Source organism: Phocoena sinus, chromosome 5 (genome assembly GCF_008692025.1).
Source record: "Phocoena sinus isolate mPhoSin1 chromosome 5, mPhoSin1.pri, whole genome shotgun sequence".
Lineage (NCBI taxonomy): Eukaryota > Metazoa > Chordata > Mammalia > Artiodactyla > Phocoenidae > Phocoena > Phocoena sinus.
The window spans coordinates 95,033,633-95,057,420 of record NC_045767.1 but is presented as its reverse complement, the minus strand read 5'-3'; the positions used below and the strand labels follow the sequence as shown (position 1 = coordinate 95,057,420).

General features: G+C 40.7%; 1 protein-coding gene across 2 annotated transcripts in view; it reads right to left on the bottom strand.

Moving 5' to 3' along the window:
* FRAS1 (Fraser extracellular matrix complex subunit 1) overlaps nt 1–23,788 on the bottom strand; it is a 458,507-nt gene that overhangs the window by 121,277 nt on the left and 313,442 nt on the right. For both annotated transcript variants that reach the window (XM_032632916.1, XM_032632915.1), the window contains exons 30-33: nt 19,910–20,063; nt 14,240–14,418; nt 9,778–9,894; nt 1,938–2,052 (exon numbers count right to left, since the gene is read on the bottom strand). In XM_032632916.1, coding sequence (XP_032488807.1) covers nt 1,938–2,052; nt 9,778–9,894; nt 14,240–14,418; nt 19,910–20,063 — 565 coding nt within the window. The remainder of the gene's footprint in view (nt 1–1,937; nt 2,053–9,777; nt 9,895–14,239; nt 14,419–19,909; nt 20,064–23,788) is intronic.

The window sequence follows — 23,788 nt, the reverse complement described above, 5'->3', positions numbered from 1 at the left end:
AAGTCTTTTATCCTTCAGGAACAATCGCTCTCAGCTTGTTCTTGGTATACTATTCTTCAGTTATTCAAGAAAAGGGCAAATCTGAAACCCAGATACTCTTGACTAGGCCTCATTGAACATAAACAATAGTAAGATGCAAACTACTGCCCCCTAATGTAGCTTAGACCTGGGAATTCTGAAGTCATATATATATATAGACACTGTACCATAATTATGAGATTCTCTCAATTGAGTTTAAGTTCAAAGGTCAAGGTTGCTACAAAAATGGCACAGGCCAGTCTCCTGGTGAGGCTGTAAAGATTTTTTTCAATCTACCCTCTTTCCTTCAGAAACTCCTTAGTCTCTGTGATGGCCTTTGGCAACAGTAACATGGATCTTGATTGTTCTAAGATCTGGATTTGCAATTATCACTAAGTTATAAATGCTTTAGGGGCGGCAGATTTGCCTGTCATTTCTAAATTCTGCAGGTACAGAACTGATGCTATGATCATCTTTCACGTCCTACTTACTCTTTAAAAGGAGGACACTAATTCAGCTTCTGAGGGACTGACAGACCTACAGTCATTCAGGTTGCTGGTCTGAAAGAACATCTCCACCCTAGCAACGTAGGGAGGACGACCCTAGCTATGGTTCAGCAGATGAAAAAAGAAGACGGAGGACTTTTAGTCTTTTAATTTCTTTGGACTTTATCAAAAGGGAAATGAAATTTAATTTCTCCTTGGGAGAAACGGATAATGTGAAAGGCTCATAGCTACGTCAGTGGTTGGTCTTGGGAGAGCAGCCTCAGAGACAGGAGCAGAAGTGTCTTCGTAGAAGCTGATCTCCTCACTGTAAGGCACACACACCTCTCTCTGGGAACAGGCTTGGTAGCTGAGCCCGAAGTTAAGGGATCTGAAGGCTGGGGACTGATGGCCAGGGCCCACCTCTCCTCTAATTGTAGTTCCACATTTCCATGCTCCTGTATGAGAGCACGGAACTGTGTGATGACACACGTTTGTCACGATGGGAATTCCAGAGTTGTGAAGCATTTGACGTGACAGATACTAAATGGCCTTCTGGGTCAGTATCTCCTTAAGGAGAACACTTGCACATTCTCACAATTAGGAAGTTTCCTTCCCCTTCATTTGGTTGACCGGTAATACTACTGTAAACGTATTTGGTTTTTGGAAGCTCATAGGGTATTAATATGTAGGAGCACTATGTAAACTTCTAGAAGTCATAAACAGCATTTATTACCTTGGTTAAAAAAAAAAGAGGAGGAGGGGCTTCCCTGGTGGCGCAATGGTTGAGAGTCCGCCTGCCGATGCGGGGGACGCGGGTTCGTGCCCTGGTCCAGGAAGATCCCACATGCCGCGGAGCGGCCGGGCCCGTGAGCCATGGCCGCTGAGCCTGCGCGTCTGGAGCCTGTGCTCCGCAACGGGAGAGGCCACAGCAGTGAGAGGCCCGCGTAACGCAAAAAAAAAAAAAAAAGAGGAGGAGCGCCTTATCCATGCGGGGGAGAAACTGAGTATGTGTGGCTCAGCTCCCACTGGGCTCTCGGGCAGAGCTCCTTGTCCTTGGCACATGCTCATTCTGGTCCACTCGCCTATCAGAACCTCACCAGGGCAGGCCCTGTCCCTACAGGCAGTGCGTGGGTCTGTCCAGTTCTGCCCGTGCGTGGGAGGGGAACTCATCCAGCGATGAAGTTATGTGCACACTATGTTCTCCAGTACAGCTCTGTCAGTACCAAAGCTGACACATTCATCTCCATCTGTCCGGCCACAGTGTCTCCCTCTCAACTGGTTCTCAACTCAAAGGACAGGAACAGAGGTGATGAATAATTGTTACTCCTTAAATCCTCAACAAGTAGAAGCAGACAGAATTCCAGAGCTTCTAAGGCTGGTCAACAAGTAGAAGACAATAGCACCACTCAAAACATCATTTACTGCACGCCTTACCTTGACTGGGATGCAAAGGTAGAGTGATATTATATATTATCTTTCCACTTGGTCTCTCAGAGTTTACAAAGGAGAGAGAATGAGGCTGAATCACAGTCAGGCCGTCCTCCCGAGCCTACACAAAGTTTAAGAGAGAAGAAGAGAAAATAGTGTGACGAAAACAAAAGCCAGAGGCAAAAACAAAACTCATTAAAAAAAAAAAAAAATCAACTTACTCTGTTAGTCACATTTAGCAAAATTTTCTCTGAGAGTTCAAAGGGAGGATCTGGTCTCCGTGCAGATTCGTCCCGGCTGACCCTTCTCTCCCCTGCCCTTGGCCCCCTGGGTTTATGTTGGTGCGTGCTGTGGGTGTCCCAATATGATCACTTCTCCCTAGTTGGAACTCACAGTGGTACATGTTTGGAAATGAGCCATCACAGCTGGCTATTCTACTATTCACAGCTGGATCCCTACAGCTCTGCTCCTCTCATTTAACGGGCTAAGATTATATCTGGTGAGAATTTCTCCCAACCCCCTAGCTTACTAGTGGGAACTGTGAAGCATTCTTTTCTTTTTTTAACTTTGATGGTTTCAAATGGCTAAAGATGAACTCACCTCAAATGCCAAAGAGGCTCACCATTTGAATTCAGAGATTTAAGAATTATATGTTTATTACAGCTTATAACAATAGTCAATATTTCTCTTCATCTCCATCGTACTATTCAAAAGAACTAGATACTGCTTTTTTGCTTCTAGCTTTCAGGACCCAATGAACTAGTCAAGTGAAATTAATCTGAAGGCCAATGTGTGTGCAGCTTTCACAATCCATTTACCTGTGTGTGTTCACAACCCATTAACAGTGGACAACATTGGAAAAAAAGGAGAGATTCAGAATTCCATGACCAGACCTAACAGAGATTTGGGGACAGCAGCAAAAACACAGAGTGGGGAGGAGAAAACGGAAAAGGAGTGTGAGCACGGGCCCCTTGCCTGGGTCACACATGCCGATAATAAGACAGAACAAAAATACCCGCTCATCGCAGACTCTTCCGAACTGACCCTTGAAGAGTTAGCGTTTGACATGCTCTCCTGCTCTTTCAAGCTCTGCTACTTTCAGAAGGAATTTCCCATTTAGGGAAGGATTGAGTAGGGCTCAGTAATTCTCACGGAGGAGGGCGTGGTGTTCTTCCTTTTACCAATGAAAAGACTGAACATTGCAGCTGCTTCGTAATTGTCCCCAGGGCATACTCGTCCTGGGAGAGGCAGCATCTACAGGTTAGGACAACCCCCCATTTCAGGTCATTGCTCAGGTCTGGAATGTAAGGAGCAAGGAAAATCAGAATTGCAAAGAGCAGCTGGTCTCTCACCCTAAAATAAAACAGGTTAGGATAACACAAGAAAAATATACGCCCTATGTAAGGTGTTTACAGCCCACGCATGTGTGCATACATCTATAAATGTGTACACGTGTGGGCACAGGTACACGGACAAAAAGTGCAGGGTGAGTACATTGTTCGGTACCGTTTGCCACCTTTTAATCTCAAAACCATCAGGATATCTGAAAATTCTCAAAGTATTATGGGATATTTTTCGAAAATTTAGATGTCCCTAAAACAATAAAGTGGTAAGAAAAAAGAATTATCATGGACCTAGGACGACAGAAAAGGGAAATGTGTTCTAGCCAAGAAAAGAGATGTTTTATTACAGAACTTGTTGATACTATTTCTTTACTAATAGAAAGAGACACTAAGCAGAAAAGGCGAGGACTTGATTCTCTGAAGAAAGCAATATTGAGGTTGAGCTATATCAAAGAATAATCAGTCTTAATATTGGCTATTTGAAGTGTTCAATATTTATCAATCCAACGGTAAGAAGTGAGATACTAAAGTTAATGGAAATCATTATAGAAGACACTTTTTTAAAAATTAAACAATCTGTCAACAAAGGAAGATTATAGAATAATGGTTTCCGTAATACCCATATTACCTCTGAATACATCCAGAATCCAACCACTTCTCCCCATGACATTGCTGCCATCCTGCTGGGAGGGAGCCATATTCTCTCACCTGGATTACCACGATGGCCTCCCAGCTGCTCTCTTGCCCTCCCCCAACACTCTATTTCAGCACAGCAGCCAGCATGATGCCTTTAAAAAGGACATTGGACCTCTACTCAACACCCTGCAATAGCTCTCCATGTTACTCAGAATCAAAAGTCCCTACAATGGCCTGTGAGGCGGACATGATCCCGAATCTGCTCCACCCCCATCCGCCCACTTAGCACACCTGTGAATTCATGCCGATTCCTCTGGCTTCCACTTACTTTGCTCCAGCCATACTGCCTTCCTTGCTGTTCCTTGAATATCTAGGCATGCTCCTACCTTGATGCCTCTAAATGAATGGTTCCCTGGGCCTGGAATGCTCTTTCCTCAGGTATCTGAACAACTATCTCTCTTACCTTCTGCAAGTCTTTCTTTAAATGTCATTGTCTTAAGGTAACCCACCCTGACCACCTTATTTAAAGTTACAACCTAGGTCTCCCCTGCTACACTTCCAATCTTCTTGGCCCTGATCTACTTTTTGTTTTATCATAATACTTCTCACTAACATGCTATATGTGAGTTGCTTATTTATTTTGTTTATAACTTATTGCCTATTCCCCTCCCCCAAGAGAATGTAAACTCCATGAGAACATGAATTTTTGTTTGTTCACGGACACCAAGCACCGAGCACATGGCACATGGAAGCGCTCGATAAAAATTTGTTGAATGAATGAAAAAATATTATTATGAAAAAAATTAAGCTAGTAATAAAAATACTTTAAAAAACAACTTCATCAATAATTTTTTAAGAATATTTTTTCATCGTATTTCAATGCCATCTAAAGAATTAGAGAGGCAAACATTTGAACACTTAAGATATAGCAAAGTGTGCATGACTAACATCTTTAAACTTCCAGGTCAGAATTTGTAAACGACATTATCATTTCACCCTCCATTAAAAAAAAAAAAAAGAATTTCCCATGTTGACTGTCATTCTACCAAAGCAGCAAAGCCCATGGCGGGCCTGAGAAATCACACACCCACGAATGATGAGATGAGATAAGTAAAATGAAGGTCCTACCGTCTTCTCACATGGTTTAGTTAGGACAACAAAATTCATTCATATACTCATGTATTCAACACACTTAATTAATTCATATATTCATGTACTAAATTTTTAGTAAGAACCTACTATGTGCAAGGTACCAGGCAAAAAGCTGTAGAAGATACAAGATGAATCAGATATAGACCTTTTCCTCAAGGAATTTCACCTTTCAGTGGGGGAAACTCATAAGTAGCTCTAAGGTAGAAAATGCTAAGTAGTGTGAAAGGATGAAGCACAGCAGTAATTCCAAGGCTAACAAAACATTTCCAGAGACTGCAGATAATAATTATACTAGTATCTGAAATGTCTCAAGAGAAAACATAGACACAGACACCCATAGCCATAAAACTAATACAGCAGGCCCAGGCTTGAGTCCATACCACAAAAAGATCAGCTGTTCTAACTGGATCCCTGCTAGCCTCAATAAGAATGGTTTTAAGAGAACTCTTGCTACAGCAGTCACTCTGGAAGCAAATGAAACCAGGAAAGAAAGGCCTTTTCCTCAAGTGGTGACCTTGGGCAACCCAACCCTGAGGACCGCAATCACTTAGAAAAGGAAATAATCAATCTTCTTTCACATTAAGAGATAATAGAATTTATCTCCCCTTTAAGAGAGGACTTGGAAATATGATATTCAAAGTGTGTGTTTGTGTGTGTGTGTGTGTGTACCCATATAACACATATAATTAATTTGTTTGAATTCGAAGGTCATACAAGAAGATATTATTAGCCATGTGAAAGTAGGCCCGAAAATATTCACTTAGGCAACAAATATTTACTAAGCAACTATTTTATATAAGGCAGTGTGCTAGATGCTGAGGAAGATACCAAGGTTAATAAATCAAAGATTTTGCCCTTAAGGATCTTCTAAGTCAAATAGTGGATGATTACGTGGAGAACTGGGAGTTGATGTGAATCTGTTAACTTACTTGAAGAATCTGACGCTATCTATGCTGCGATACGCACGTCTTCAGATCCCCTTGCTCAAATTTGATATATATTCTAAATGTACACATCTCACACATGTTTATATATATATGATATACGTGTATACATATCTTATATATACATATGCATGCATATAATTCTGATGAGCACTACAGACCAAACCATAAGATCCCATTTAAAGGATCTTAGGTTTGATGAATAACAGAATTACAGAGATGTCACAGAACAAATTTTCATTTAGGCACGTATTTGATTATATTGCTTCTCATTCTGTGCAGTCTTCCTGGGGAATCTCAGTGATTTCTGAGGATTTAACCACTACCAGCCATTAATGATTCTCAAAGGTTTATCACTCACCTTGAATAGCTACTGATCTTCTTCTACCTGCCCTTAATACGCACGCCCTTTACAAGCACATCCCAGACTGAATGCATCATGCCTTCCACCCCTCCCCCTCCCCCTCAAGTCCTCATACGTTCCCCATCTCAATGAATGGCATCTCTGTATGCTCAGAAAATGGGGTGCTTCGCCCTCTTCCATATCTAATTGAGCACTGTCTCTAAATATCTCTAATCTCCTCCTAACTTTTTTTTTTTACCACCTTAACCACTTTTTTTTTTTGCAGTACACGGGCCTCTCACTGTTGTGGCCTCTTCCGTTGTGGAGCACAGGCTCCGGATGTGCAGGCTCAGCGGCCATGGCTCATGGGCCCAGCCGCTCCACGGCATGTGGGATCTTCCCAGACCGGGGCACGAACCCGTGTCCCCTGCATCGGCAGGCGGACTCTCAACCACTGCGCCACCAGGGAAGCCCCTTAACCACTTTTAAGTGTACAGTACAGTAGTGTTAACTAGATGCACTTTGTTCTACAACAGATTTCCAGATGTTTTTCCTCTTGCAACACTGAAACGTTATTGAAGAACAATTCCTCTTTTCTCTCTGAACGCCCCACCCATTCCCCACAGGGGCAACCACCGTTCTACTTTCTGTTTGTAAGAGCTTTACTAGCTCATATAAGTGGAATCCTGCATTATCTGTCTTTTTGTGATTGGCTTATTTCATTTAGGACAATATCCTTAAGGTTCATTCATACTGTAGCATATGACAGGATTTCCTTTTTTTAAAGGTTGGATAATATTCAGTGGTTGTATATACCACATTTTCTTTATCCACTTATCTGTCAACGGACATTTAGGTTGCTTCCATCTCTTGGCTGTTGTGAATAATGCTGCAATGAACATGAGTGTACGAGTATCTCTTCAAGATCTCACCAACTCTTAATCCTTATTGCCACTGCATGACCTTCAAGCCACCAATCTTTCTTGTTCTAGGTGACTTCAGTAGCCTATTTCTTGGCCTCCTTGCTCCCTGTCTGGCCCCATCTGGGGTGTTCTCTACCCTGCAGCCAAAATGACCTTCTCAAATTGAGAATCTAAGCATGCCACCTCTCTGCTGTATCCTACTTGCCCTAACAGCCTTTCTGGACAAAATGGAATCTCCTTCATCTTATCTTAAGGTCCTCCGTGATATCTCATTTCTTCTTTCTTCTTCACCTAAAGATTTGTGCTCCAGCCAACTGAACTCTCTCTGTCATTCCTCAAACATGTTATGTTCTCCTGCGTCTCCATCTCCTTTTCAAATGCTGCTCCTCTACCTGGAATGAACTTCCGCCTATTTCTAGTCTAGATAAGAGGGTCTGCAAGTGTAGTGAGAAGAGCAGTATCACCTGGGAACCTGTTAGAAACTCAAATTATCAGCCCTATACCAGATCTACTGAATTGGGAAACTCAGGGGTGGGCTCCAGCAATCTGTGAATTAACAAGCCCTCTAGGTGATCCTAATGCAGGCTGAAGTTTGAGACCCTGATTTAGAGATAATATTCACTTCAACCAGCTTGGTTCACCTTCTACGGGACGCCTTCCTTGACCTCTCCTATGCCTTGCTGGACTAGGTGCCCTGCTACCTGCTTCCATGCCATGTCTCTGTCATGACATTTATTACTGTATTGTCACTGTTTATTTATTTTCTTGTCTCCCTCTTCAGACTCTAAGTCTAAAATAGACTAATAGAGACTGCATTACATGATCACTGAATCTCCAATGTCTTCCACAGAACTTGGCATAAATTAGGGACCCGAAACGGTGCAAGACTGAATAACTGAATGACTGGAGAGGGAGACTCCTACCCTTAAACATCTATATGAATATACTATGTAAGAGTTTAGCATATGTATTCACAATGTGTTTACCAAATATGTACAAAACTTATGTGCTTAGATGAGTCCAAATCACTGAATTGAGAATGTGCTTTTGTCACATTTTACAGTATGTATATCTTACAGTAATGGCCCTAATTAATGTCAAAAGAAATATAAAATGTGTATATTTTAAGGAATGAAAGAGCAGCCTGATCACATTTTACAGTAGACTAACCTTTGTGATACCCTAAATTACACAGAACAGGCCTAATTTACAAACATGCAACCTGACACCCTCAAGGTTAAGTATGTTGAAAAGTTTCTAGAGGTTTTCAGCAAAAGAGTGGGAGTGATGCCATCTTCACGGGTCCTGGCCCATTTTTTTTCCCTCTAAAGTCAAAATAACATCACATTAGCATTTGGCAAGAAATGTATATGCACATTTTTCTTTACACTTTAGAGAAAATTCTGGTCCAAGCTCCTGCAGTCAGAATGATGAATTATAGACTTTATAGTGTTCCTGAATTATGATTTCTTTAAATTACAGTTTACGGTGGAAATGCCGATAGCATGTATCCATTAAAAACTTTGTTTGCCCTTTTACGTCTCTGTCAAGCCCCAGACCCATAATTTCTAAAACTCTACCTGCTGTCTTTGTTGCAGCTCAGGAGTGCTACACCACTTTGGAGTGTAATTCCGTGGGCGCTAACTAAAATGTGGATCCTTACAAGGGACTTAATGTGCTGTGGCTCTGTCTACAAGAGGGGTCTGGCATTACATGCCCCACAGATACAGGATTACAGTGGAAACTGCTAATTGTCTGAACTAAAGGCCATGTACTAATTTAGCTCTCACCTTGCTCCAAACCTTTCCATGTGTCCACACTCCTTCCCACGCGGCATACAAGCTCCTCTGTGATCTAGCTCGAAAAACCCCACAGGCTCACCACTCCCTTTCAGCCTCTCTCATCTTCCAGTCTCATTGAACGGTTCGCAATTTTCCCAACAATCATATTGTCTCTCCACTCTGGGTCTTTGCATGTGTTGTTTTTATGCCTGGTGGTGCCCTTTGCCATCACCCCACTATTCTTTCCAACCTGCCTCCCAAACCTTCACTTGGATATTTGCTACTTATCTTTCTGGAGTCAGCACAGACATCACTTTCTCCAGGAAACTTTTCTAGAAAGGAAACTACTAACGGGCCTTCTAAAACAGAATAACAGTTTCTCCAGCTAGATGGAACTCTAACTGTCTGAATAATTATACCCAAATAGTAACCATTAAATGGATATAAGCCTGAAATTCCTTCCAGGTACTCAAGGAATGGTTCTGTGAGTGTCTGGAATGCTGTAAGAGGGCTCAGCAGCAATGGATGGGAGGCTGGAGTGGATTCCCTCTAACCTTCCTTTCACTCTGGGAATTTTAAGCTTCTTCTTTCAAGTCAATGAGAAACGAGTTCACAGGGCTGGTATTTTTGACCCCAGAGCCCGCGTTCTGAGCCAAGCATTCTGTCACATCCCATCAACCTGCCTCTTCCAAGCAGAAACCATGAGTCCTGCTACCCAACTCACGGTCATGTGGAGAGATGCTCCTGGAGAGCGTCTGGGTGCTTCCGGAGTCTGGGGTAAGATGGCGATGTTGAACATGCGGCTCTCCAAATGGGCGTGAGCCTCCGTGGCACTGGACACCTGCAAAGACACGGCACACTGGTGAGCCTCAGGTGGGCAGAGTATGTTTGCCTGTGTTTATTTTTTCCCTTTTGAACCATCTGTCTTTGAATTCTGTATGCTCCTGTATTACAATTTTCATTCTGCTCTTCATATTTTAAGATTCATTTGTTTACTGATTATAAAAACAATACATAAGCATTTTAGGCAATTGTGAAGTTGCGGGAAGGTATAAATAAGGAATAAGAATCATCTAGAATTTCACTACCTAGAAATAGTCATTACTAATATATCGCTGCATTTCAGTTTAATCTTTTTTCCATGTATATGTGAAACTATGTACAATTGTATATTCTAAATGTTTACTTAACACAATACTATGATATTTTGCTATACCATTAAACATTCTTGAAAACATAATTTTGATAGCTACATAGTGTCTCATTATGAGCACACACATTATATCAATATACGTGATGTTTATTTCACTTTAGTCTTTACCCAGCACAGATATCTACACCTAGATTATAAATGACAAATCCCGGCCTCATCACCGCAAGGCAAGATTAAGAACATTTACAACTAGGGTAGTGGTCACAAAATCAACTTTTTCCTGCTTCGGAAATGCTGAAAAATGATGCTTTTCTCACGCAGCCTCTCCCTTTCCTCGGTGCTACCTCGCTGTTCCGTTAAACTCGCCTTCCTTCCACTGTCTGCTCCTTAGGCTTGTTAGAAGAATTGCTAAGGCCCATGTGGCCATGTGGAGTTGTGTTAATTCCATGTGAGAGGGGGCAGGGTTCTGTAAATCCTGAGAAAAAGGGCAGGAATAGCAGCCCTTTCTCTATGCCTTCTAAAGTTACACCCTCCAGGAAAACTGTCTTCTCTGTACCTTGATCACATCAGGCGCCTGGAGCTCAAGCCTCAGGATATCAACTTGTTTCCAAGGAGGCATCTTATAGTGTCACCATAAATAATATTAACAACCACAGCTATCATTCACTGAACACTTATCATGGGCTCGGCACTGTGCTAGCTACTTTTCAGAAGTTTTCTTACCGAATACCCATCAAGTAGATATTATTATCTCCTTTTTTACAGATGAGGAAACTGAAGGTCAAAAAGTTAAGGTGTCAAGGTCACATAGCCAACAAGGGTCAGTATTTAAAACCAGGTCAGCGGGTTTGTGACCTTCTTACGGACCACAGTGACTCAAGTTGGAAGCTTTAGGAAATCAGGAAAGGGGAAGATATGTTCTCCTATCTCTTGAAGAAAAGGAATGGAACTCTGCAGGAAGTGAGAGGTGAGCAGATTACCAAGCAACGGACGCAGTTCTGGCTTCCCTAGCAAAGACACGAGTGTAAAATATGTTGGCCTTTTTCAAATTACATCCCCTGAGGCTATGGCAACGTGATCTGAATATGCCAAAACCAGGGCTCCTTCCCCTGCCAAAAATGTGCCTGCTTTCTTCTCACTATGCCATGCTCTAATTTTTTTAATACCACTTGCATTACACAAATCCCAAGTCTTAGATGCAAAGTAACAGATGGGCTGCATTGATGGATCATGACAGCACATCAACATTAAAACGAAATTAAATCCATACAACTCCTTGTATTGCATTTTCTGCTTTAAAGAAAATAAAAAAGAAGGGACACGAGAGGAGAATCATTAGAACAGCATCTTTTTTAAATAGTCTAAAATCCTAAGGGACACTAAAATGATGAATGGGGAAAGTTGCCAACCATTTATTTTAGCACGTAGCTACAGTGTCTGTGTCATTTCACATCAAAATATGAGATAAGCCTATCAAACCATGAGATTTTAAAAACAAACATACCAAAACCTTCACATCCAAGAGAAAATGATCCCAGAGAGCTGTTTCATACTTGCAGTAAAGATGCTGTCAGTGTTCAAAATGTACTTTTTGAAATGCTTCAGAGGGGGTTCACAAATCATGTAAGAAAACTGAGCTTGTTACTTCATAATTACTCCTTGTTTTAACCAAAAATAATTGCTACTCTTCTTTTTTCCAGACACGATTCTGAATGACTTTGGGCTATAGGGTTTTATTTTAAAATCCACTTCCGAAGGATGATATATTGTCACTACGGAGGATATGCTAAAGAATATCCCACAGATTTTGAAGGAGATTTCAGGTAGGAGTTCTAAACACATTTTGAGCAGAGTGTGTGAAGACCCTCCAAAGGGAACCGCTTTCTAAGTAATGATGTTTCTAGAGTCTTAAACTCTAGTGAATTTGTTTACAAAAATCAGTAACTTTTGCTATTTTATAATAACCCACTTAGTAACCAACTTGCAAAAGCAATCAAATATCATTTTAGCAGGTGCTGAGAATGACTTTCCAGGGAAACGCTCCATACTGATAATGAAGGCAAAGGCATATCTGAGGAGTCCAGTTTGTTGAGGCGACTTCTTTTGATTGAGGTCTTTGCTTCCATTCTGACTCATTATTTGAGGACTGTTGAGTCCCCAGGTGTTAAAATTGAAAAATTAACTTGGGCAAAGGGCACATAATGTTTGCTCACTCATTGGACATTCAGTGTGCTCAGTATAATCCCATTTTAACTGTTTCCAGGTTTATTTCAACTAGGTCTCTGGGGAAGCACACTTTTTACACAATATAAATTAGTCAGACAATGAAGATGTACACACCAGGCATCAGGAGCAGAATGGATGATAATTTTAACAAGGGGAGCTATCGTGGTAGTTTATCCGCTACTGGATTCCTAGACAAAGGAAATGGCTCAGACTTAGAGGGACTGTGATGCTGCTTTGGCTAATCACCATGAGGGCTTCCTTATATTTTCCCTGACACTTTCCCCAAATCTTTTCTGTATCTATGCTTAAATGGTCTTTCTCATTCATACTCCCTCATTCCTTTGTGTTTCTGTTCCATTATTTATTTCCAAATTATCCTTGACAGAGGTTTGTCTAATTTTATGGGTCTTTCCCAAAGGTTCAGGTTTTGTACTTATTTACTAATTCTAGCATCTTATAATTAGTCAATTCCTCTTTTACCTCTATAAATGCCTTCCTTTCGCTTTCTTTCGGCTTCTCTGTGGTTCTCCAGCTTCTTGAGTTGAATATTTAGTCCATTAATTTTCATGCTTTTCTGTTCAACAATAAGAGCTTGAGGCCATCGATTTTCTTCCGAGTATTACTTTGTCCACAGCATTTAAGTTCTGATAAGTTGTTTCCTCCTGATCAATATTTCTTAATAGTTTGCCATTTTGATTTCCATTTAGAACTAGTAATTATTAAGGAATTCCAAATGGTTTGATTTTTTTTTGCCCTTTTATTATTAATTTCTAATTGTACTTCATAGTAGCCAGGGAATGTGCCCAGAATAATTTCTTGTTCTTTAATTTACTGACAGAATAAATTAAACCAACCTTAGAGTCTGGTTGCCTCAGTTGGCTCCGGCTACTCTAACAAAAATACCATAGACTGGGTGGCTTATAAACAATAGAAATTTATTTCTCACAGCTCTGGAGGCTAGAAGTCTGAGATCAAGGTGCCAGTATGGTTGGGTTCTAGTGAGGGCCCACTTCTGGATTGTGGACTGCCGACTTTTCACTGTTTCCCCGTGGCGGGCAGCAGAGAGGGGGTGCAAGCATGACTCTTGTAAGTACGCTAATCCCATTCATGAGGGCACAACCCTCATGACCTCATCTAATTCTAATCAAAGGCCTCCCCTCCATATACCATCACATGGAGGGGTAGGATTTCAACATATGAACTTTGGCAGGGACACAAACATCCAGTCTATAGCACTGGTATTTGACCAGTCTCCATAAATGATAGTCACACACCCTTACACAGTTAACAGGCACTATTCTAAAATGCTTTATATGTATTAACTCATTAAATCCTTACAGCAAGGCTATTTTACAGATGAGGAAACTGAAGCACAAGGATTTTGCCCAAGTAATTTTCTCAAAGCTAGTACATGGCAGAAGTGAAACGTAAACCCAGTGGGTCTGGCTGCTCTGTCCATGACCTTATCATAAGATGGTTAAATGTTCCAAAAACATCTGAAAAAAGAAAATAAGACTTTTTTCTCCATGTGGTATTTTAACATTTTGAAAACACTTTCTTCCAAACACTTTAGCCATTATCTATTATATACCTCTTTGTTGTAGAATGACTCTGCTTGTAGAGACACCCAGAAGGCTGAATTGACAGATTAAAAAAAAAATTTCTCAATGTTACTAGTTACATTTTTTTCTTCTCCCAAATGTGACTTCCAGGCAATCACAGTAAATGACCTGAGTTGTTTATAAATAAGGGTGATGGTTTTTATCAGACTATCCAGACATCAGAAGATTCAGGAAGCAGAGGGTACCTGAAAGTGGAAGGAGTCGCTCTGGGCTGGGAGCCCTGAGTGCCGGTACCACACGATGCCTTCGTTGATGTCTTGCTGGGTGAACGTGCTGGTGGGAGTTGCTGTCCTCCCATCAGGAAGGTGCTGCCCTTCGTCTGCGGGGCTGTCTGCAGGCATATTAAACACAAGGACCACCTCCCCTAGGAAAGCCACACAGTTAGTGAGGACCCCTGGGAAAAGTAAAAGTAAATCAGAGCTTTCGTCTCCTTTTCTACCACTTTTATTTTAAACAGAAAAGATATGATGTGCTTCTTTATTTTTATCCAAGGTGAAGGAAAAGATATTAACACAGAATTCAACAGATATCATAAAATCCAACTTTAGACATAAAATTCCCAGTCTTTCAATTAAAAGAGCTAAAAGCCATTCGAGGGCAATTCATGTATGAAGTTACTGACTTTTACCTACTAAAATTATATAAGGAGACCCAAATAGTCGTGAACACTGCAAATACTGGGAATTGAATGGATTCATTTCTACCCACAGCTGTCTATGAACAGAAAATGTTTTCTAACCAGGAAATTTTTTGGTGTAAACACAAGGGGAAATTAGAAAAAATTCAGAAAAAATCATCCTTGGAAGAGTTCTTAAAATGAAAATAATAATAGCTAACACTTGAATGCATATGACAGGCGCTGCATGAAGCACTTTATATAGTGGTTCAAACCCAGTTCCACCACATCAAGCTGGGTGAGCTTACTTAGGTATTATAAGTCTCTGTTCCTCACTGGTAAAATGAGAGTAATAGTACATACTTCATAGGTGCTTGCAAAGAATGTTGGTTATCCTTATTATGCTATTTAATCCTTCTGAAGATGCTATTGTCATCTCCATTTTAAAGACAAAGTTCTTTATGCTCAGAGAAGTTCAATAACTTGTTTGAGGTCACACAAGTCCGAAGCGAAGGAGCTGGGATTTGAATCTGAAGCTCATTTTCCTGGTCATGAAACCCTGTTACCCGTCATGGTTATTTTATGTTCACAGACCAACAATTACCTTGATAAATAACTGATCATGTTTTCTCCTCCTTCATTTTCTAAACTTTATTAGAATTGAAGCAATGGAATCTAAATCTAAACATCACCACCAACACCACCAACCTGTTTCTATGGCTTATTCTTTACCTGAAGCTACTATTTTCTTAAAGTGAGATTGAAAATACAAAGGTGTTATAGAAACAATCAAAATTTCCCAAGGAGAATATGCCTTCAAGTGAAGACCAAGGAGAAGAATGGATGAACTGCTAAAAACAAGCCACGTTCCCATGAAAATGCATCTAACAATAAATCTGAAAGAAGTCTCTCTACCTCTCAGATAGTAAGAGGGAGAGAAGAATGTGTGTGTATGTGTGTGTGTGTGAGAGAGAGAGAAAGAAAGAGAGAGAAACTGCATACATCTTTTAAATGTTCTGTAGGAGGATACCCAGATCTTAGTGCCCTAGACATATCAGGTAATTGATAGTGCACTTTGATTACCCCAGAGAAATGTGTTCTCTTATTCAAAGGAAATACTCATTCTAATATTTATAGGCACTAAATTCAAGTTAAAAATGCACATAATATCCTGGATAGTGATGAAATACTGAAGTAATAGAAAAACATCAATATTCTTATTTTATTCTTAAAATAATCATGTGTAGAATCAACTCACTCTAGTTTCTTTCTTGTACTGTTTCTCATTTATACTTAAGTCACCAATTCCATTACCCATCTCTCCCTGGTTCAACTTCTGTTCATAAGATCTTGCTAATAAACATGCTTTCCCAGGATGCGGACTGTTTATGAATGTGAGTAGTTGCAAAATAGTCTGGAAGGAGATTTCCACAGTGAAAATGTGGAGAGTAGAAAAACAGAAAACATTCAAATGCCAATTTCCTGACTATTCTGCTTTATAATAGGAAGGCAAAGCAGAATTTTCCTAACAAGTCCTAATGAAATAAACCTATTTTTCAGATTAAAAAAAAAAAACAAAAAACATTGCGATACTATGTAAATTAACAGGAATCATAGGATGCTGGTTAATCCCATTAATTTCAACTCAGTAAACAGTCAGTGAACACCTGTTAAGGGCTAGCTACTGTGGTTAGCCCTTTGGGGTGGGGGACTCAAAGATCAGTAAGATGCAGTTCCTTCCCCTTGAGATCAGCCCCATAAGCACCTGGGAGCCTCTGTGCGATTTTCAGTAGGTTAACAGCACGAAGTGATTTAGAACACAGAATATACGTGAAAGTTCTGTTAAAGGGGCTGGACTTTATTTTATAAAAATGATAACAATAGTGGCTAACAATTATGTGGACAGTTTGGTCAACTATAAATCTGCTGTAAAATCCAGATGAGAGATGGGAACCTGAACTAAAGCTACAGAGGTAAGATTGGAAACACGTAAACAGATACAAGAATCCTTGAGGAAGTGGAAGCAACAGAACTTGACAAATGTGGCTGTAAACGGTAAGAAAGAGGGAAGAATCAGATGATCACCTATTAGGTTGGGTGATGTGTAGGGAAGCGATGCCACAAATGGGATGAGCTGGTAGAAGAAAAGATGAAGAGTTAGAGTTCAGCACAGGGTATGATGAATACAAGGTACCTTTGTGCCAAGCCCATGAGTAGACAAGGAGAAATACCGATATTTTGTAGGGTTCACTCCATCGAGGTGAGAGCTTTTGCGTAATACCTCACCTCTGCTTTTATCATAGTATGACAAAATCAAGGAGATTACTCTAAATATATGAAAATCCAGGTTTAAAAAACAGTCCAGGCTTAAAAAACAGAAAATAACATCTACTAGTGATTTCCTTTACACTGAGCTCAATATTTTAACCAAGAAACTTTATGGGAAAATCTAATAGGTATTAAGAATTAGAATCTCGGGATTTTCCTGGTGGCACAGTGGTTAGGAATCCACCTGCTAATGCAGGGGACACAGGATCGATCCCTGGTCCGGGAAGATCCCACATGCCGTGGAGCAACTAAGCCTGTGCGCCACGACTACTGAGCCTTCGCTCTAGAGCCCGCGTGCCACAACTACTGAGCCTGCACTCTAGAGCCCGCATGCCACAATTACTGAGGCTGTGCGCTGCAACTACTGAAGCCTGTGCGCCTAGAGCCCATGCTCTGCAACAAGAGAAGCCACCGCAATGAGGAGCCCCTGCACCGCAATGAAGAGTAGCCCCCGCTCTCGGCAGCTAGAGAAAGCCCGCGCAGCAAAGAAGACCCAACGCAGCCAAAAAAAAAAAAAGATTTGCGTTAAGTGGGCTTCTCATTCCCACCTCCTTTTCCACTCCTGAATGGCTCCTAAGGGTAATGCGATTTGATTATTACCAGTAGGGAGCTCTGAACACACAGAAATAGGATTATGTTCATAGGAAGAAGTTAATTAAGAGAGTTATATTAGGAAAGGGTCACGTGAGTCAGGCTTACTTACATGGCATTTATCAAGCTGAAATGGCTTTTAAAAAATCACTTAATTCCGCATTGTTCTATTTAATACTTAAACGGAATATTGGGATATTGGGCTATCTTTAGGAAATTTAATTTTTTGACTTTTAATGCTCAAGACAAAGGTAAAGAATTTAATACATCAAACCAGTCAAAGATTTTTAGAGCTGAAAAGGACTTAAACATTGTCTAGCTTAAAATCAGTGGGTGAAATACGGCAAAGTTGAATATGGTCTGTGAACTAATTAACAGCATTGTATCAATGCTAATTTCCTGGTTTTGATTATTGTCCTATGATTATGTAAGATGTTAACAATGGAGGAAGCTGGATAAAGGATATTCAAGAGCTCTTTGCAAGATATTTTTGCAACATTTCAGTAAGTCTAAAATTATTTTAAAATAAAAAGTTAAAAACTTATCTAGCTTCATCTTTCAAAGAAACTTACGGCTCAAGGGGGTCCACCTGCCTTCCTCAAGGTTACGCAACTATAATACATGACAGCCCAGCTAGACTGACTGCTTTATAATTCTATCAATTCTTGATTAGATTATGCTTTTCAATGCCTTTGTGGACTCTATACTTATTTTAAATAGTACGAAAGTTGATTTTTTCCTCACCACAGAAAATACACAATTAAAAACATCTGATAAACCTGAGGAAAAACGGATTGTCATTTCTCTGCTATTTGTCAGGCCAAGCAATTTTAATGAATATATTTTTCATTTTCAGGTGATTATTTCTTTTAAAATAACTACCTGCCTGTTGTTTTTATTTTTATAACATTTTGTCATCTCCTTACAGTTTCGATCCCTTCTTTTGTGTCTTTAAATCTTTTTAAATATGCTTATTTCATAGTTTTTGTAAGCTTGTTCCTTCATTGGAAACCTTGGGGTTTTAATCTTCTTGTTTGTTTTAGTTATGGTACTATAGATTGTTTCTTCATATGTTCTGTAATTCTGAATTCTGAGTTAATCTTCAGTGGTTTTATCTGTGAGAATCTTGTGTGGTCTGGAGTTGAGGGTGGACATTCCACAGCAGTTAATACTAGTTTCTGCAAGGGACCCAGGAAGTACCATTGGCCTGAGGTCAATTTTCATATTAATGCCTCAGCTTTGGGTTTCTCAGACTATGCACACAGTATAACTTAACCTTGGATCTTCAGGAGAAACAGGGCTGAATTTCTGAATTCTCAGCAGACTCTTTTTGCTCCCTCTGAGCCCTGGGAAACACAGGTAAATTTCTTTGCCATCTCTCTGTGCTAGTGAGCTTCTTGTCTTAATTCCAACTTTCTGTCTCTGCACGGGCATTAAATCCCAAGCCCCCAGGTTACTGAGAGATACACACAACCCCTCAGGCAAGCTATGACATCAGCTCCTGCCCAGATTGGCTTTCAGTTCCTTCTCTGTGTCTGGCACTTGGAGATTTCTCTGTATTCTTGGGAGGTCAGCTATGATTGCCTTATAGCTCTGAATCTCTTTTATCCATCATTTCTAGGTGATGATGATGGGTTATCATACTCTACTATCTTGCTAGAAGTGGAAGTAACAATGGAGATCTTGAGAAATGTTTTTATGTAAAGTCTTTTCTTAAAAAGAAAGTCTCAAGAAGTGCGGTGGGGCTTCCCTGGTGGCGCAGTGGTTGAGAGTCCGCCTGCCGATGCAGGGGACACGGGTTCGTGCCCCAGTCTGGGAAGATCCCACATGCCGCGGAGCGGCTGGGCCCGTGAGCCATGGCCGCTGAGCCTGCGCGTCCGGAGCCTGTCCTCCGCAACGGGAGAGGCCACAACAGTGAGAGGCCCGCGTAACGCATAAAAAAAAAAAAAAAAAAAAAAAAAGAAGTGCGGTGATGTTCTGGGAGGGACACAAGGTGGAGTTTGAAAGCCTGAGGTTTGACACTGTATTGACATATTATTAGCCAGGTGACTTTTAACAAGTTACTTTCTCTGTAAAATGTAGTTGTTTTAAAACTTAAATTTTAGGTTTAACTATACTATGTTTACATTACTTAGCATACCAATAATATGTATACAGCAATGATAGCTATTGTGATTATTCTGTCTTTAAAGGGGATGCCTGGGGTATTAGAAAGCTGAGTTCACTGGAAACACACCCTGGCTGTGTGGCTTTGTACAAAAGCAAGTCCAAGACTGCTGAATGCAATGATGACATCATGACAAGGGAAAAAACGAGTTACCAAATTGGGGGTGCTCCTGTGTAATTTTGTAGATGATTTCTGAGGCTCTGGCACCTGGAGCTTCAGCCTGTAAGATTCTGTTGGTAATCTGCAGCATCCCGCCTTCTGGAACCCACACCACTGAATTAGCCACGAGTCGAAGACCTCTATCATTCTAGGATAAAGAGAGAGTACAGAATTAGGTCCAAGCAAAAAAAAGAAAATACTGGTCCTTAAAAACATAAGTTATTAGGTCCTATTGCTGCTAAAGATTGCCTAATAAGAGATTCATAGCTTTAGAGTCATACTGTGAACAGTATATGTGTAATTATGTGTAGATATATGCATGTGTCTGTATATATGTACATACATATATCCTACTTTTTCTCCTAATTCATCATAAGCACATAACTTGTATCATTCAGGGAGACTAAGTCTCTCCATTTCTTTCTTTCATTTGTTCATCTACCTGTCTTTCCATCTTCCCCATCCCCCTATATTCAAGAACTATTCATTAAACACCTATTATATGCCAGATCTTTTGCTAGAGGCCTGAGGTATATAAGGCTGGCTGAAATAAGACCTCAGTTTCAGAACATACAGTCTAGTGGGGCAGACAGACATATAAAATAGGCTGCATCACAAGTGATGATCTAGAAGAAACTTGAGCAGGGTACTGTGGGAGAATAAAGGAAAAAGGAGATTTCCTCTTTGGGGAAGGAATGGTCAGGAAGGCTTTCCTATGGAAATACCATTTAATTCTTGAATGACAAAGAATGGACTTTCTAAGTGAAACAGACTCCAGGAAGAGGGCCCAGCCTAAGCAAAGACATGAGACAATGCACTCTGTGCTTAATATAATATCCAAGTGACTGGGCAAGCAGAGTCTAGGGAGCTAGGGGAGGGGGGTGAATAAAAAGTGACCCTTAATGTAGGCTAGTAGAAGGTAGAAGCTGTGCTGTAAGTCTCCATTTAGCTTGTAGGCACTGTAAAGTCAACACGAATCTTCAGGGAAGGAAATGGGATGCTCAGGTTTGGGTTTTGGAGAACCTCCAGCAGCAAGGGATGGGAGAGGCTGGAGGTGGCGTGAATCTGGGGCTGCAGAAACCATTTAACAAGTTCTTGTAATGGCTCAGGTGAGAGAAGATGAAAAGGTGATTGCAGTGGGAATGAATAGTTAGAAACAGATTCCAGGAACACTACAGAGGCCAAACTGACAGGCCTCGATGACTGATTGAAAGTGAAGCCCTTAGAAACAACAGTTGGGAATAGCTGACTGGAAGAGATCACGTACTTAGCGCTCCTGAGAAGGCAACCATTCTAATTGCTAAAGCTAACGTCATTAAAAAGTGCTGATTTGCAAGGTGCACACCTCTTTCAAAGCCTCCTAATTGACATTTTCCACAGAATGGGATCAGTGAGGCTGCCTGTGTTCAGTTTTCATACTTGCAAAATCGGTAAATCTGATGTTTTCAAATAGGGCATTTCAGAAGGGATGTTATTCTAAATTATTGCTATTACTTTCAAATATGTCAGTAAACAGAACAGAGCAAACAGCATTCCCAAGAGGGAATGAACAGAAGAAAACAAATATTCATTTGCTGTCACTTGAGAGCATTTGCGCCTCTCAGGAGGTGGTCACAGCTATTTTCACCACAATCGCCAAGAAAGTGTCAGTGCCCAGGAGGACAGCAGCCAGCGTACCTCCCATGTGATTGGTGCTCAGGGGCAAAATCCCACAGAATTTTTTTTCTCTCACAATTGATTTACCACATTATTTATGAAAACATCAAGAACTTTGCATGTTACCTACCAGAATTCTGGGGGAAAGGGCCCTATTCACTCCAGCCGTTTTATATAACATAATACATTTGGACCCAGGAAGATTCATTGCTAGAAATTTTTCTAATAGCAGCAGTCCATCCCGTTTGATTATGTGATGGAGATCAGTCACACACAGCAACCACGTTCTTGGACCGATGAGGCAGTGTGGTTTTTCAAATTCCAAGCAAGTAAATAAGCAGCGTGCCCTGATACCTCTCCTACTACATTTCTATATTGACTGTACTTTATCAGTACAATTCTCTGTAACTCCTGTGTAAGTGTCAATTTTTAGGAGACAGTTCTCCTTGCAAGTCAGTGTTCGGAGACCAGCAACATATGGGCGCTTCTTAGAATTTTAGACTCTCAGACCTTCTGAATCAGACCTTCTGCATTAGAATCGGCATTTTAATTTTTTCACCAGCTTTACTGAAGTATACTTGACAAATAAAAATTGTATATATTTCAGGTGTACAACATGATGTTTTGATATATGTATAGATTGTGAAATGACTACCACAATCAAACTAATTAAGCCATCCGCCACCTCACATAGTTATAGATATTTGTGTGTGGTGAAAACACTTAAGATCAACTCTCTTAGTAAGTATGCAATACAGTATTATTAAGTATAATCACCATGCTATACGTTAGATCTACAGGATTATTCATCTCTTAAAACTGGATCTTTGTACCTTTGACAAATATCTCCCAGTTTCCCCCCCTCCACCCAGCAACCACCATTCTACCCTGCTTTTATGAGTCTGGCTTCTTTAAGGTTACAAATATAAGTGAGAGTGTGCAGTATTTGTCTTTGTGCTTAGCTTATTTTAAAGGCTCATCTATGCAGTCGCAAATGACAGGATTTCCTTCTTTTTAAGGCTGAATAATATTCCATTGTATATACAACCACATTTTGTTTATCCATTCATCCATTGATGGACACTTAGGTTTTTGTGTTTTTTTAACATCTTGGAGTATAATTCCTTTACAATGTTGTGTTAGTTTCTGCTGTATAACAAAGTTAATCAGCTGTACGTACACGTATATCCCCATATCTCCTCCCTCTTGCATCTCCTTCCCACCCTCCCTATCCCACCCCTCTAGGTGGTGGCAAAGCACTGAGCTGACCTCCCTGTGCTATGCGGCTGCTTCCCACTAGCTATCTATTTTACGTTTGGTAGTGTATATATGTCCATGCCACTCTCTCACTTCGTCCCAGCTTACCCTTCCCCCTCCCCATGTCCTCAAGTCCATTCTCTATGTCTGTGTCTTTATTCCTGTCCTGCCCCTAGGTTCATCAGAACCATTTTTTTTTTTTAGATTCCATATATATACGTGTTAGCATACGGTATTTGTTTTTCTCTTTCTGACTTACTTTACTCTGTATGACAGACTCGAGGTCCATCCACCTCACTACAAATAACTCAGTTTCGTTTCTTTTTATGGCTGAGTAATATTCCATTGTATGTATGTGCCACATCTTCTTTATCCATTCATCTGTTGATGGACACTTAGGTTGCTTCCATGTCCTGGCTATTGTAAATAGAGGTGCAATGAACATTGTGGTATATGACTATTTTTGAATTATGGTTTTCTCGGGGCATATGCTCAGTGGTGGGATTCCTGGGTCATATGGTGGTTCTATTTTTAGTGTTTTAAGGAACCTCCATTCTGTTCTCCATAGTGGCTGTATCAATTTACATTCCCACCACCAGTGCAAGAGGGTTCCCTTTTCTCCACACCCTCTCCAGCATTTATTGTTTGTAGATTTTTTTTTAAGAAGATGTTGGGGATAGGAGTTTACTAATTTATTCATTTATTTTTGCTGTGCTGCATCCTCATTTCTGTGCGAGGGTTTTCTCTAGTTGTGGCAAGTGGGGGCCACTCTTCATTGCGGTGCACGGGCCTCTCACTATCGTGGCCTCTCTTATTGCGGAGCGCAGGTTCCAGACGCGCAGGCTCAGTAGTTGTGGCTCACGGGCCTAGTTGCTCCATGGCATGTGGGATCCTCCCAGACCAGGGCTCGAACCCGTGTCCCCTGCATTAGCAGGCAGATTCTCAAATGCTGCGCCACCA